A 15,060-nucleotide genomic window follows, 5' to 3' on the forward strand; every position below is an offset into this window, starting at 1 on the left:
TTCGGCACGCATGTGAACCGCAGATCAATTGCATAGTTTAACCATCGTAGTGTGAAATAGTTTTACTGCCACTGATACTTTTTAAAGGGATAATTCCCTAAATCTCGACTCGGAGTTGCAGTGAAAAGGTAAAGACAAGACCGATGCTGTGTTTTACTCTGAAGGTTGATTTACATTTTTATTTTTATTTTTTTAAAGCAGTTGAATCCCAATGAATCAATCCTGGATGCTCTCGTTGACAAAAAAGCTAAGAAGAAAAAATCAGTGACTGCCATGGCCGACGGAGGAGCTGAAGAACTGGAAAAAGCCTCCCGCTTCATTTACATCTCATGCATGGGAGCATTTCGGCTTCCCTGTCAAATATGATGATGGAAGAAGGGTGGTGGACAACACCATTACGGTGTGTAGTCATTGTGCCACAAGAAAGCCGCGTGATCATGGATATACATCGAGCGTGGCCACATTTTTTTTAAAGCATCATCACCCTGGTGTGTCAGTGACGGGAGCCAACTCAGCCAAGAGACAACAACTTCTCACCGCTGCAATTAAGCCCTTTGCTGCAGAATCAGACCGGGCTGAAGCCATCACCAAATCTATCGGGATGTTTATCGCTGCAGACATGAGGCCATACTCTGTTGTGGAAAACTAAAGGGTTTCAAAATATGGTTGAAAGTGCTTGAGCCACGCTACGAAATCCCCTCGCGTACCCACTTCAGTATGGAGATCGTGCCAGAACTTTATGAACAGGAAAAGATCATAAATTGTAGCCGAACTATCCCAGGCATCCTCTACATAACTGTGACTACTCACTACACCACAGAGGAGTGGGAGATGCGAAGTCCGGTGCTACAGACACCCCCCCCCCTCGGAGTCACACAGGCACAAATCTGGTGGAGGTACTGCTAGGAGAGCAGTAGCAGAGTGGAAGCTAGAGGCCCAATATCAATATCCCAATCACCACAGATAATGCCAAGAACCAAGTAAATGCAGTGATAGAGGCTGGACGGGGGCCACAGGTAGCTTGCTTTGCACATGTGATCAATTTAGCATCCCAAAGGGGAACCTCAGTGAACCAGATGGGCAGCCTCCTTGGGAGGATCAGGAAGGTGGTTTCCTTTTTCCACCGAAGCACAACAGCCGCTCATGTGCTTAAGACCAAGCAAGAAATGTTAGAGCTACCGACCCACAAGCTCATACACAATGTCACAACAGCATAGCTCTCCAACATGTCATAAGTGGAGTTCCATCTTGAGCAGCAGGCAGCTGTATACTCTGCACTGATCGACAAGACCCTGAAAAAAATATAAAGACATTGTCACCTTGTCTGATGATGACGCCAAAGTGGCAGAGGAGGGCAGAGGAGGTCCTCCAGGTGCTCAAACCCCTCAAAACGGTTACAAGCCTGTTGAGCACTGAAACTGCACCGTCTGTGTCCGTGATCCTACCTCTGAAAACAAGGATTCTACAATCCATGGCCCCAAGTGAGGAAGACTGCACCATCACTAGAGATGTCAAGGCTGCCATGAGAGAGGACCTGAACCCCAGATAACCCCCTAATGTACAGGACTACCTTCATAGATCTACTGCACTGGATCCAAGGTTCAAGTCCCTGTCTCACCTAGACCCTGCCCTATACCGGAGGACATAGTGATCTCACCACTGAGATTGTGGCCACTGAAGAGGTAAAAAAAAAAAGTAAGAGTGAATTACTTCAATAATATACTGCAGTATAATCTTAGTCTATGCTGCTGCTATTAGAATCATCCATTTTTTTATTTGTAAAAAATAATGGCTTTTTATTAAATGTTATTGCCACAATTATAGTTCTATGAACATAAATAGTTTAGTCAGATCAAGTCGTTTCTTTCTGCAGGGTCAAGCCACAGAGCTGACAGGAGCAGACTCGGAGGCATGTCCTCCACAAAATAATTTGGCCATGAAGGAGCTTTGCCGGGAGACCTTTGTGAGCAAGGACACGGGCAAGACGTTTGCCAACACCATCAAAGAGGAGGCATCCTACAAGGCAGCAAGCGGCGTTCCAGTGGATGGTGATCCACTAACATGGTGGAAAAGCAATGAGTGTAAACACCCTCACATTGCCATGATGGCTAGAGGCTACCTGGCTGTGCCTGGCACTTCAGTTCCCAGCGAGAGGGTGTTCTCCACGGCAGGGGACATAGTGACTGCAAAGAGGTCGACCCTATCCCCAGAGAATGTAGACATTAAAAAATATATATATATAATTTGAAGTTACAAGCTCAGGTCTGCTTTTTTAATGATGTGGACACAGGCAATGTTTGCATTCACAATTGTTCAAAGGAAGGTTACATGCCTTATATTGCACTTTAATTTAACAATTGAGTATTGAATTTTTGATTTCAAGATTTTATTTAAACATTGAAAACTTCCCTGCTTTGTTTTCTTTAAGTAATAAAAGGAAAGCGAAGTTATATTTGTCTCCCTTTCTTTTGTTTTTTTGCTGATCCGAAAATTGATCCGATCTGTGACTCAAAACTGCGATCCGATCCGTGAGATTTGTGATCCGTTGCACCACTAGTAATGGGTATTTCCATCTTAAAGGACCCATGAGCACCAATGTGTCAAATGAAAGCGGACTCGATATATTTTAGAAATTAAGGCATATACTGTGTGTGTACATACATACATGCATACATACATGCATGCATACATGCATACATGCATACATACATACATACATACATACATACATACATACATACATACATACATACATACATACATACATACATACATACATACATACATACATACATACAGTTGAAGTCGGAAGTTTACATACACTTAGGTTGGAGTTAGTAAAACGTATGTAAACTTCTTTGTTTACAACAAACAAACTATAGTTTTGGCAAGTCGGTTAGGACATCTACTTTGTGAGTGACACAAGTAATTTTTCCAACAATTGTTTACAGACAGATTATTTCACTTATAATTCACTGTATCACAATTCCAGTGGGTCAGAAGTTTACATACACTAAGTTGACTGCCTTTAAACAGTTTGGAAAATTCCAGAAAATTATGTCATGGCTTTAGAAGCTTCTGATAGGCTAATTGACATAATCTGAGTCAATTGGAGGTGTACCTATGGATGCATTTCAAGGCCTACCTTCAAACTCACTTTGCTTGACATCAATCCTATAGAAAATGTGTGGGCAGAACTGAAAAAGCGTGTGCGAGCAAGGAGGCCTACAAACCAGACTCAGCTACACCAGCTTTGTCAGGAGGAATGGGCCAAAATTCACCCAAACAAAATGTTTTGCGGCCTTGCTGTAGGTTGTAGAGGGAGGAATCTACTGTTGAGGTATCCCCCCTGAACATAAGGCTCTGTGTGTGTGTCTGTTGAGGGAAGCTTGTGGAAGGCTACCCGTAACGTTTGACCCAAGTTAAACAATTTAAAGGCAATGCTACCAAATGCTAATTGAGTGTATGTAAACTTCTGACCAACTAGGAATGTGATGAAAGAAAGAAAAGCTGGATTAAATCATTCTCTACTATTATTCTGACATTTTCACATTCTTAAAATTAAGTGGTGATCCTAACTGACCTAAGACAGGGAATTTTTACTATGATTAAATGTAAGGAATTGTGAAAAACTGAGTTTAAATGTAGTTGGCTAAGGTGTATGTAAACTTCCGACTTCAACTGTACTTGTCAAAAGTTTGGACACCTACTCATTCCAGGGTTTTTCTTTGTACTGTTTTCTACATTGTAGAATAATAGTGAAGACATCAACTATGAAATAACACATATGGAATCATGTAGTAACCAAAACAAAAAAGTGTTAAACAAATGAAAATATATTCATTCAAATATCCACCCTTTGCCTTGATGACAGCTTTGCACACTTGGTATTCTCTCAACCAGCTTCATGAGGTAGTCACCTGGAATGCATGTTAAGTTAATTTGTGGAATTTCTTTCCTTATTGCGTTTAAGCTCATCTGTTGTGTTGGAACGAGGTAGGGGGGGTATACAGAATATAGCCCTATTTGGTAAAAGACCAAGTCCATATTATGGCAAGAACGGCTCAAATAAGCAAAGAGAAACGACAGACCATTACTTTAAGACATGATGGTCAGTCAATCCGGAAAATTTCAAGAACTTTGAAAGTTTCTTCAAATGCAGTCGCAAAAACCATCAAGCGCTATGATGAAATTGGCTCTCATGAGGACCGCCACAGGAAAGGAAGACCCAGAGTTACCTCTGCTGCAGAGGATACGTTCATTAGAGTTACCAACCAGAAATTGCAGCCCAAATAATATCTTCATAGAGTTCAAGTAACAGGCACATCTCAACATCAACTGTTCAGAGGAGACTGCGTGAATCAGACCTTTGTGGACGAATTGCTGCAAATAAACTACTATAGAAGGACACTTAATAAGAAGAGACTTGCTTGGGCCAAGAAACATGAGCAATGGTGTCCTTTAGAGTGTGCAAAGCTGTCTAGGAAAAGGGTAGCTATTTGAAGAATCTCAAATATAAAATATTTTTTGATTTGTTTAACACTTTTTTTTGTTTAACACAATTCTGTGCCCTCTGCCTAGTAACATCTCTCTGTGGCTAACCTAATCATCTGTGTCACAACTGCTAACTTGTGCATTTGTAAACTAAATGTTTACAAGGCTTGTAACTTAATGTGTGACCATGTTTTATTGTAAATGGTTGGCTAGAAATAATGGTGTGATGGTGTTTTCTATTAGTACTTTTTTCAACTTTTCAGTTTAGGGGTACCCTCAACATCGCACATTTTTGTTCTAACCCAGCACTAGCATGTTCTCATTTAAACTAATAGAGGGTCTGGGTGAATAGTTAAGTAGCTGAATTATGTGTTTGTCATAAAGCATTTACAAATTATATTCTTCCAGAATCAATATATCAATATATGTATATATATATAATTAAAAAATGTATTACAGAAATCTAATTTCCATAAGTATTCACACCCCTGAGTCAATACTTTGTAGAAGCACCTTTGGCAGTGATTACAGCTGTGAGTCTTTCTGGGAAAGAGCTTTGCATGCCTGGATTGTACAATATTAGCCCATTTTTATTATTTTTGAAAATTCTTCAAGCTTTGTCAAGTTAATTTGTTGATCATTGCTAGACAACCATTTACAAGTCTTTAACTTTAGACTTTCAAACAGATTTTCAATCAAAATTTTAACTAGTGAATTTCAAGCACCGGAGCATTCAATGTCGTTCCCTCTCCAGCAACTCAGTTAGGAAGAATGCCTGCACATTTGTAGTGATTGATACACCATCCAAAGCCTACAGTAATGAATAACTTCACCATGCTCAAAGGGATATTCAGCGTCTTATTAAAAAAATATAGAATATTCACATCTACCAATCGGTGCCCTTCTTTGCAAGGCATTGAAATATCTTGCTGGTCTTTGGATGAATCTGTGTTTTGAAATTCACTACTCGATTTGAGGCACCTTTTTTTTTTATAGATCATTTTATGTGGGTTACAGAGATGGGGTAGTCATTCAGAAATCATGTTGACCACTATTACTTAACACTGAATGAGTCCATGCAACTTCTTATGCAATTTAAGCACATTTTTTACTCCTGAGCTTATTTAGGCTTGCCCTAACAAAGGGGTTGAATACTTATTCACTGAAGACATTTCGAAAAATGTTCGACAAACAGGTTTCCACTTTGACATTATGGATTAGTGTAAAGGTGTGTGTGAATACTTTCTGAAGGAACCGTACTTATATACACACACGCATTAAACATGTACACACGTACACAAACATACCAAGGCCTGGACTTTCCAACAGGGCCCTTTTCCATATCAATCATAGACAAGAGTATTTTCAGAGCTGATTCATCACCCATCATGTACAGCATTAAGACATTACATTTGGTGTATGTTTGGTACGTGCACATAAGGTACAGTTAAGTAGCTGTATTGTTGGCCTGTAGCATTTATCAGTCCCTTATCATGACGTTATGCCAGTGTGACAGCGCGGACATTGAGTGACATAAAAAAAACAATGAACATAGCAGACACTCAAAGGGAATATCTCAAAACAAAGGTGATATTTTGCTCCATATCTTACTAAACTAAGGCTAAGTTCTGCCAGGGATTTTCGGGGGAAGATTGTTGTAAGTTGGAAAATGGCCTCATTTTAAAAGTAAGGTTAGCTTTGTTTCCAGTCGACAGCGAGGCAGGGAGGATGCATTAAGACGTGCCAGATCTGAGGTACACTAATTGATTTTGATTCGCCCGTCAGCCGCGAGCTCATCGCTCCACGAGTGAACCCGTTTGTTTCTGCCCGTCCCTCTGTTTGGTGCTCTGTCCTAACGAGTTATGCATCTGTAGATCTAACTTGTGACAGAGCCCTTGTGCTCAGTGTAGCAGGAAGTCGGTTTTCTTAGTATGGTCTTTTGTGTGATGGCCTATTCTATTATGCAATATTTATAGATTTGTTGATTTTATAAATTCAGTTATCCATGTATAATGTATTTTCAGTGCTTCAAGTTGAATTGATATTATCATCCACATAGTTGCAAAAATTAATGGATATTTATTTTATTACCTCCAATAAATTAGAGGTAAAAAAAATCCCCCTGGGAAATAGCTGCACAACTCAAGGGGGTTTCCTCATACAATATAGATTAAAGGAAGGAACATTTCAAATGTTTCACATTCCACGACTACATGCTTGTGATACTCAATTCCAGGAGCTACTCTGCAGAGATGCAGCTACCCTAGCTACTGTATGACTGCTAGGACTGGTGTCCAACCGAGCAGTAATCCACCTGATTTCAGAAGTCAAGAAAACGACAAACAAACAAGAATGAATGTTCATTTTAGGCTACGAGTCGTGTTGAGCCTGGCACAAAACTGGGGCAATGTTAATTCTGCTGCCCTTTAACACCAATGGGAGGAATGCAAGTTGGAACTATTTGAGGAAATGAGGTCTGTTTTTACAACCGCACTACTTTTTTGTAGTCAAAATGTTCCCCTTTAAGAGACTTTTAGTTTTCGAGTCAGACGCTCAAGTTATTTCTGATGGAGAACTTTTTGAGGTACGGTACATGTATTATCCACAATGTCCATTTCACGTGGCATGACGAGCTGAATTGCACCAGGTAATGTGAAAGAGAAGTAGGATTTCTGTTTCATCTGAGGGCTGTACACTGGGCAATAATCCAACCGCTGTCTCTTATTCCTTTATTCCAGGAAAGTGTACCCAGCGACGGTAGAACTGTTAGGAGAACTCTTCAACATGAATACAGGTATGTGATGGGCCTGTTTTTAAACCCCACGCAACACACACACGTTAGGATGTTGACCTCAAGGCATTGCGCATATCCGTGTTCGTTGACATTTGCCAGCTGTTGAGTACTGCTTGCTGCCGGAGTTGCTTAGCTATGTCATCGTTTTTTGTGTGTTTTCTTTCAACCAACTCTCATTTCATTTCAAGATTCAGATTGAGGCAAGTTCGCAACAGATCTCTTATTTTTATGTTTGTTTTCATAACAAATGATCTGTTTGAAGACTTTTAGAGCTGTTAAGAGTATCGGCATCTTGTTAGCATTAGCCTAGCATTCAGACAAGCTTTGAATGAAGGACGGCCGATTCCAGCCTTGATCAATGAAACGTATAGCGTTCTGGAGAGCTACTCTCCTGCAGGGTTTCACTCCGACCCTGCTCTAACAAACCCAACACTCCCAATCAGCTGCTCATAGGACCTTGTGTTACAACAGGATTGAAGCAAAATGCCCCCCATCCAACAGCTCTCCAGGAGGAGTGACGGCCACCCCTGCTCTATAATGTAGATTCATAGAGGCATTACACATATTCCATTGCTTTATGATCTACTTATACACCCACGTAATTCCTCTCATTCATAAATCGGCCTCTAATTCATAAATCGGCCTCTAAAGCTCCATCTTAAACTTGGCCCGCATCCCAAAATGTATAGAGTGTTTCATTACAGTAGCTATGATGACAAATCCTTCACTTAGTGTTATTACACTCCTACGCCGTCTGTTACTCTGCCAATGAAAGTCTGGATTTGTTCCTGCTGTGGCAATTGTTCACAGCACAAGACCTATCGAGGTGCCAATAGCCTCCGCGCAATCTAGAATGATCTTATCGAGTCCGCCAGGCATATGCCCGCATTAAGTTTCCATGACATTGCAATCAGAGCTTTGCTCCAGCTTTGGTTAATGTTTACATCACGAGTGACTGAGTCACTGAACATCCCACAGTGTTTGCCAACAGAACGTTGCCTTCGAAATGGCAGGGTGCGCTGAAACGTTTTGCATGCAGAGTGATTCTGTGCCCTCTTGGAGAAATAAACAGCGTTTCATTACTCCCACGTCGATGACCAAGCAAGCATGAACGTTAATCTGCGCTGAGGTCATAGTTCATATGAAGTAGGAAGGGGGACTTTTAATGACTGTGTGTTTTACTGCATGCCTGAATCGACCAGAATGTAAACAAACACACAATCGGTTAAGAGAGGTCTTTGGTGATGATTGTTATAGAATCTCTCCTTTATAGTTTTAGTTCTATTCAGTGTTGACAACCTAAGAGAGTAGACACATAGACAGTCAGTCAGCGATATGACATCACAGTGGGCAACTTCCTGCTGACAAGCCAAACAACAACACTGTGTATAATGGCATAGGATACTATGCCGTATGTCAGTACAGACTATTCCCTCCATCCATCTCGACATGAGCCGTCATCCTCCTCCCGTCCCCCATTGCTTATGAGAATGGAGCCGTTGTAATGCATGTGCTTTGCCTTCTCTTTCCTGGGGTGCCTTTGGCTTGTGCGTGTGCGTGTGCGTGTGCGTGTGTGTGTGTGTGTGTGTGTGCGTGTGTGTGTGTGTGTGTGTGTGTGCGTGCGTGCGTGCGTGCGTGCGTGCGTGCGTGCGTGCGTGCGTGCGTGCGTGCGTGCGTGCGTGCGTGCGTGCGTGCGTGCGTGCGTGCGTGCGTGCGTGCGTGCGTGCGTGCGTGCGTGCGTGCGTGCGTGCGTGCGTGCGTGCGTGCGTGCGTGCGTGCGTGCGTGCGTGCGTGCGTGCGTGCGTGCGTGCGCTGCTTTCTGCTGCCGTGGCTGCTGGCTGTGCTTTCTCAGATAGCGGAGGACACACTCGCAAAAGCACCGCCTTGCTAGTCACCCGCTCCCACATGAAGCGGGTCCAGAGTGTCCCGAATCTGGCTACAGGTACTAACACACACACCTAATACACACCACTGTCACACACACACACACCAACAAAACACAACCCGTATGCCTAACACACATACGCAGGCCTGTGCAGACGATCATTGAGTCACACGGATGTTGAAGGGGGTAAGTGATGGCCGTGCTATAACACAGTCAATCAGTGGAACTTTTGACGATGCGCAAATAAGACATGCAGTGTATTCGGGAAGGATTCATACCACTTGACTCTTTCCACATTTTTGTTACGTTACAGCCTTATTCTAAAATTGATTAAATATATATTTTTTCTCCTCAATCTACACACAATACCCCATAATGACGAAGCGAAAACAGGTTTTTAGAATGTTTTTTTTTTTGAAAATGTATAAAAAATATGAAACTCGAAATTGAGCTCAGGTGCATCCTGTTTCCATTGATTGTCCTTGAGATGTTTCTACAACTTGGTTGGAGTTCACCTGTGGTAAATTCAATCGATTGGATATGATTTGGAAAGGCAAACACCTGTTCGTAGAGCTCCGAGACAGGATTGTGTCGAGGCACAGATCTGGGGAAGGGTACAAAAACATTTCTGCAGCACTGAAGGTCCCCAAGAACAGTGGCCTCCATCATTCTTAAATGAAAAAAGTTAGGAACCACCTAGAGCTGGCCACCCGACCAAACTGAGCAATTGGGGGAGAATGGCCTTGGTCAGGGATTTAACCAAGAACCCAATGGTCACTCTTGACAGAACTCCAGAGTTCCTCAGTGGTAATGGGAGAACCAATCAGGCCTTTATGGTAAAGTAGCCAGACGGAAGCCGGAGTTTGCCAACAGGCACCTAAAGGACTATCAGACCATGGGAAATCAGATTATCTGGTCTGATGAAACCAAGATTGAACTCTTTGGGCCTTGATGCCAAATGTCACGTCTGAAGGAAACCTGGCACCATCCATCCCTACGTTGAAGCATGGTGGTGGCACCACCCATCCCTACGTTGAAGCATGGTGGTGGCAGCATCATCCCTTTGGGGATGTTTTTCAGCAGAATAGACTGGGAGACTTGTCAGGGTTGAGGAAAAGATGGGCGGAGCAAAGTACAGAGAGATCCTTGATGAAAACCTGCTCCAGAGCGCTCAGGACCTCAGACTGAGGTGAATGTTTATCTTCCAACAGGACAACGACCCTAAGCACTCAGCCAAGACAACGTAGGAGTGGTTTCGGGACAAGTCTCTGAATGTCCTTGAGTGGCACAGCCGGAATCCAGGCTTAAAATAGCTGTGCAGCGACACTCCCCATCCAACCTGACAGAGCTTGAGAGGATCTGCACAGAAGAATAGGATAAACTCCCCAAATACAGATGTGACAGGCTTGTAGCATCATACCCAAGAAGACTTGAGTCTGTAATCGCTGCCCAAAGGTGCTTCAACAAAGTACTGAGTAAAGACTCTGAATACTTATGTAAATGTGATATTTCCATTATTTATTTTTTACTGTTTTTGCTGTGTCATTGTGGGGTATTGTGTGTAGATTGAACGGGGGAATCAATCAATTTTAGAATAAGGCTGTAACGTAACAATGTGAAAAATGATTTTTTTTTTCATTAACGAAGGAAGTTACGCTACCTAAATAATGCTATAGTTACATTTTAACTTCATTCACGAGGTGAGAGAATGCAGAAGACAGTCAGCTAATAAAGCAGGTAGCGGACCGTTTTGAGGTGCTGAAACGTAAAGCTGCAATCGCAGCGCAATCAATAGGTGAACAGCGCCAGGTGCTGAAAATATTGCGAACTTGTTATACAAGTGTTGCACATCAGCAGATGGAGGAAAACTACACCCGTCGAGTAATTCAACAATAATCTACATTTTAATTTTACAAACGACGAGTCTTTCTTCCGAACCTAGGCCCATATGAAATAACTTAAGTGGCTCAGGTAGACGATGAGGCTCAACAGCGTCTTTCACAAGAACCAAATATATGGCCTAATAGAAGTTTTTCAATTTTTTTTAAATTAGGCCTATTTACAATTTCAACTGACCAAAAATGTAGCATTCTACATAAAACAATAATTTAAAGATAAAAAAGTTGATGTCTGTTTCGGAATAGCCTGCTCAAACATAAAATACTGTCAGCTTGTGATCTAAATATCTCCAGATAAGCACTCACAATAATGTTAGTAATTACAGTCATATAGGCCTCTAAGTTACTTACTCAATGAGAAAAGTTGCATTTTCCCTCGGACACAATCTAGTGGATGTCGGGGTGAGATGGTCTATATTGCGTTAATGGAGGAAAATGAGGGCTCGCAGGTGTAAGGCGACCCAAGCTTTGTTGGCGCATAAAATGCATGTTTCTTTGTTGTGCTGTATTTCTCTGAGCATGCCACTCAAAACTCAGCACTCCTGAGCGCATCCTTGATTTGGCTCGATGTCTGGAATTCAATTGTGGCCTCATCCAGCGAAGGTATCGTTTTCTTAGCAAGAGAGTATAATTCTCCACCTGGGCTTCCTAGGCCACAAGTTTCTTAGGCCACAAGTTTCCTAGACCACAAGTTTCTTAGGCCACACGTTTCTTAGGCCACACGTTTCCTAGACCACAAGTTTCTTAGGCCACAAGTTTCTTAGGCCACACGTTTCCTAGACCACAAGTTTCTTAGGCCACAAGTTTCTTAGGCCACAAGTTTCCTAGACCACAAGTTTCTTAGGCCACACGTTTCCTAGACCACAAGTTTCTTAGGCCACAAGTTTCTTAGGCCACACGTTTCCTAGACCACAAGTTTCTTAGGCCACAAGTTTCTTAGGCCACACGTTTCCTAGGCCACAAGTTTCTTAGGCCACAAGTTTCTCAGGCCACACGTTTCCTAGACCACAAGTTTCTTAGGCCACAAGTTTCTTAGGCCACAAGTTTCTTAGGCCACAAGTTTCTTAGGCCACACGTTTCCTAGGCCACACGTTTCCTAGGCCACACGTTTCCTAGGCCACACGTTTCCTAGGCCACACGTTTCCTAGGCCACAAGTTTCCTAGGCCACAAGTCTCCTAGGCCACAAGTTTCCTAGGCCACAAGTTTCCTAGGCCACAAGTCTCCTAGGCCACAAGTCTCCTAGGCCACAAGTTTCCTAGGCCACAAGTTTCCTAGGCCACAAGTTTCCTAGGCCACAAGTCTCCTAGGCCACAAGTTTCCTAGGCCACAAGTCTCCTAGGCCACAAGTTTCCTAGGCCACAAGTTTCCTAGGCCACAAGTTTCCTAGGCCACAAGTTTCCTAGGCCACAAGTCTCCTAGGCCACAAGTTTCCTAGGCCACAAGTTTCCTAGGCCACAAGTTTCCTAGGCCACAAGTCTCCTAGGCCACAAGTTTCCTAGGCCACAAGTCTCCTAGGCCACAAGTCTCCTAGGCCACAAGTTTCCTAGGCCACAAGTTTCCTAGGCCACAAGTTTCCTAGGCCACAAGTCTCCTAGGCCACAAGTTTCCTAGGCCACAAGTTTCCTAGGCCACACGTTTTTCCACCATGTCCATGACTGTTTTTCCTCTTCCTTGTAACTGCAGATTTAACCCGTTTTAAGTGACAGAATATGTCAGCCCCCCCCCCCAAAAAAAAGCTGTGTAGCTTGCAGTTAACACTTCGATGTTTCTGCGTCGGGCCTCTTGTCTGGGGCGGGAAGGCCACTTTAAAGTTCCCATGCTTAGATTCATAATGACATCTGAGATTTTGAATTCTTTGCAAACAGCAACATTTTCATTGCAAATAAGACACAGCTGGCTTGGCATTGGGGGAAAGAAATATGGTAAGATGAAGTGTACGTTCTTCCCGAACCTTCAATTTTCATTACCAACTTTCTATTGATACTTTATGAGAGCGACATTTTCTGTTGCTATGGAGCTAATTGTTTCTGAACGAATGTTGACGTCACAAAAAGTAGTGGGCCCTACAGTAGGCCATGTAGACCTATTTGTCCCAACCAATCAACACACAGTGAAATAGACCAATTATAATTGAATAGGAGCGTAATCAGATCGAAACCATTGTTAGTCACTGAATGTATTATATACTATGAATTGATTATGTACTATCAGATGTTAAAAATGTTGTTCAATTTGTAATGTAGGCCAATTAATTGTGCTAATATTATAGGCTAATTATGTTCTGTCCCACCAACTATTAGCTCAGAAAAAAATTGTCCCGAGGCCAAACCTATTTGACAATCCCTGGTCTAAAGGGTGTGGTGACCTAGCATCAAAGTTGGCCTTAATCACTGATACAGGGTCAGATATTATGCCATCCCCAATGACTAAAGCCAGGGTTGAAAGGTACGATAATCTGATTTTAGATCTGTGGTTAAGCACAACTTGTACCTCAAATCTGCTGTATAGAACAAGTTGACAGATTCAAGTGCGGTCTGCCTCATGCTGTTCATTTTAGGGACCCAGCTAGCGCTCAGTGGGGGTTGGAAACCACATTTTAATTTCCCTGCCGTGAAAAGTAATAGACCCCCAGTTGCTCATGGGTAACGTAGTGAAAGACATTTCCCCCGGAAATGCAAGGCAGCGACGGCTTCGCACACGACGGCATCAGCTATTACAACATATCCTGTCAACGCGGAATATCTCCGGATACCCAGAATTCCCTGTCATCTCCCTGACCCCGACTCATCCCTCTTTCCATGTATTTCTGATAGCAGTTTAAGAGGTAGGAGACAGCTAATTCAGCCAAGCCCCTTTAGAGTTTTTATTCTGACTGGTCGGGAGATTCCTTTCTTTTCTTGCTTTGTGTTGTCTTCTCTGTCATCAGTTTCCCACTCTGCTGCTCTCTCTGAAGCCAGCCATAGTCAAACATTTACATTTACATTTAAGTCATGTAGCAGACGCTCTTATCCAGAGCGACTTACAAATTGGGGTTTGAAATAGATTCATTAGTTAGGCTGATGGTACTGTATGTCTGTGTTCAGTAGGCTCCCACCAATAACAGCAACCTCTTCCCATCTTCTACAGTAGTGTTTCCTAAACCTTTCATTGAGTACCCCCCCACCAGTTCCACTTATTTGATCTATTCCAGTACCAACTGATTCAGCAGGTGTGGTAATTAGTTTAGTCCACTGTGCTAGAAGATAAAAACACATCATACACCATCATATGTCCGTATGCAGCTTGGCTATAATCCATATGGTCAATGTGGTGTTCTCTGATAAAATACATTTAGCGATTGCAATGATTTATTTGGTAACTATAAATATTTGTTAGTTAGCCGTGTTACTTTGTTTTGGGCCACGTTGAGTGTATCTAGCTGGTTAGCTGCTGTATGTCCTCTTACCTTTAATAGGTTTATAAATCTATATTCTATTTGACACTCGCGTTAATAGCAGTTATATGCAGGATATGCGGACGGTAACACAGGGTCGTGTTCAATAGGGCACAGCGTGGCAAAATGTTTTGCAATCGAAAACGAGCATTTTTTTAATTCGGAAAAGCTCCGATTGTACCTCCCCGTTTCCCTCTTATTTGTTTCCGTTTGGTGCTGAAAGAACATGACCCTGGTTTCTATCTCTCTTGTGTGCACTGGGTCATAATGTCCTGGCTTTGCCTCGGCTCTTATCGGCTTTTGTGCGGGCTGCGTTCAGCAGGGCACAACGTTGCGGAACGTTCAGATGAGGATCGATTGTGTCGAACACAACATTGGGGAACATTCTGCTAGAAATCGACGGTGTAGAATAGACGTGCCTCTGACAGCACTCCATATTAACCGTATCCCTTCTACGTGTCATTGAATTGTCCCTGTTTCCTTCCCTAAATGTTCTTCTCTCCCTCTTTCAGAAGTCTCTCATTCGTTTGCATATGTATTCAAACTACTGAACCC

At 42.6% G+C, this 15,060-nt stretch overlaps 1 protein-coding gene across 19 annotated transcripts in view; it reads left to right on the plus strand.

Annotated features, from left to right (window-relative positions):
- Positions 1 to 15,060, plus strand: part of LOC118362958 (sorbin and SH3 domain-containing protein 2-like) — an 87,469-nt gene that overhangs the window by 32,039 nt on the left and 40,370 nt on the right. For 17 of the 19 annotated variants that reach the window (XR_008086314.1, XM_052486627.1, XM_052486623.1 and 14 more), the window contains 2 exons: positions 7,233 to 7,288; positions 9,141 to 9,230. Coding sequence is in view for 18 of the 19 variants with exons in the window: in XM_052486627.1 (XP_052342587.1) it covers positions 7,279 to 7,288; positions 9,141 to 9,230 (100 nt within the window). In the remaining variant the exon portion in view is untranslated. The remainder of the gene's footprint in view (positions 1 to 7,232; positions 7,289 to 9,140; positions 9,231 to 15,060) is intronic. The other 2 variants (XM_052486625.1, XM_052486624.1) reach the window with 1 other exon arrangement.

Source organism: Oncorhynchus keta, chromosome 29 (assembly GCF_023373465.1).
Source record: "Oncorhynchus keta strain PuntledgeMale-10-30-2019 chromosome 29, Oket_V2, whole genome shotgun sequence".
NCBI classification, from domain to species: Eukaryota; Metazoa; Chordata; class Actinopteri; order Salmoniformes; family Salmonidae; genus Oncorhynchus; species Oncorhynchus keta.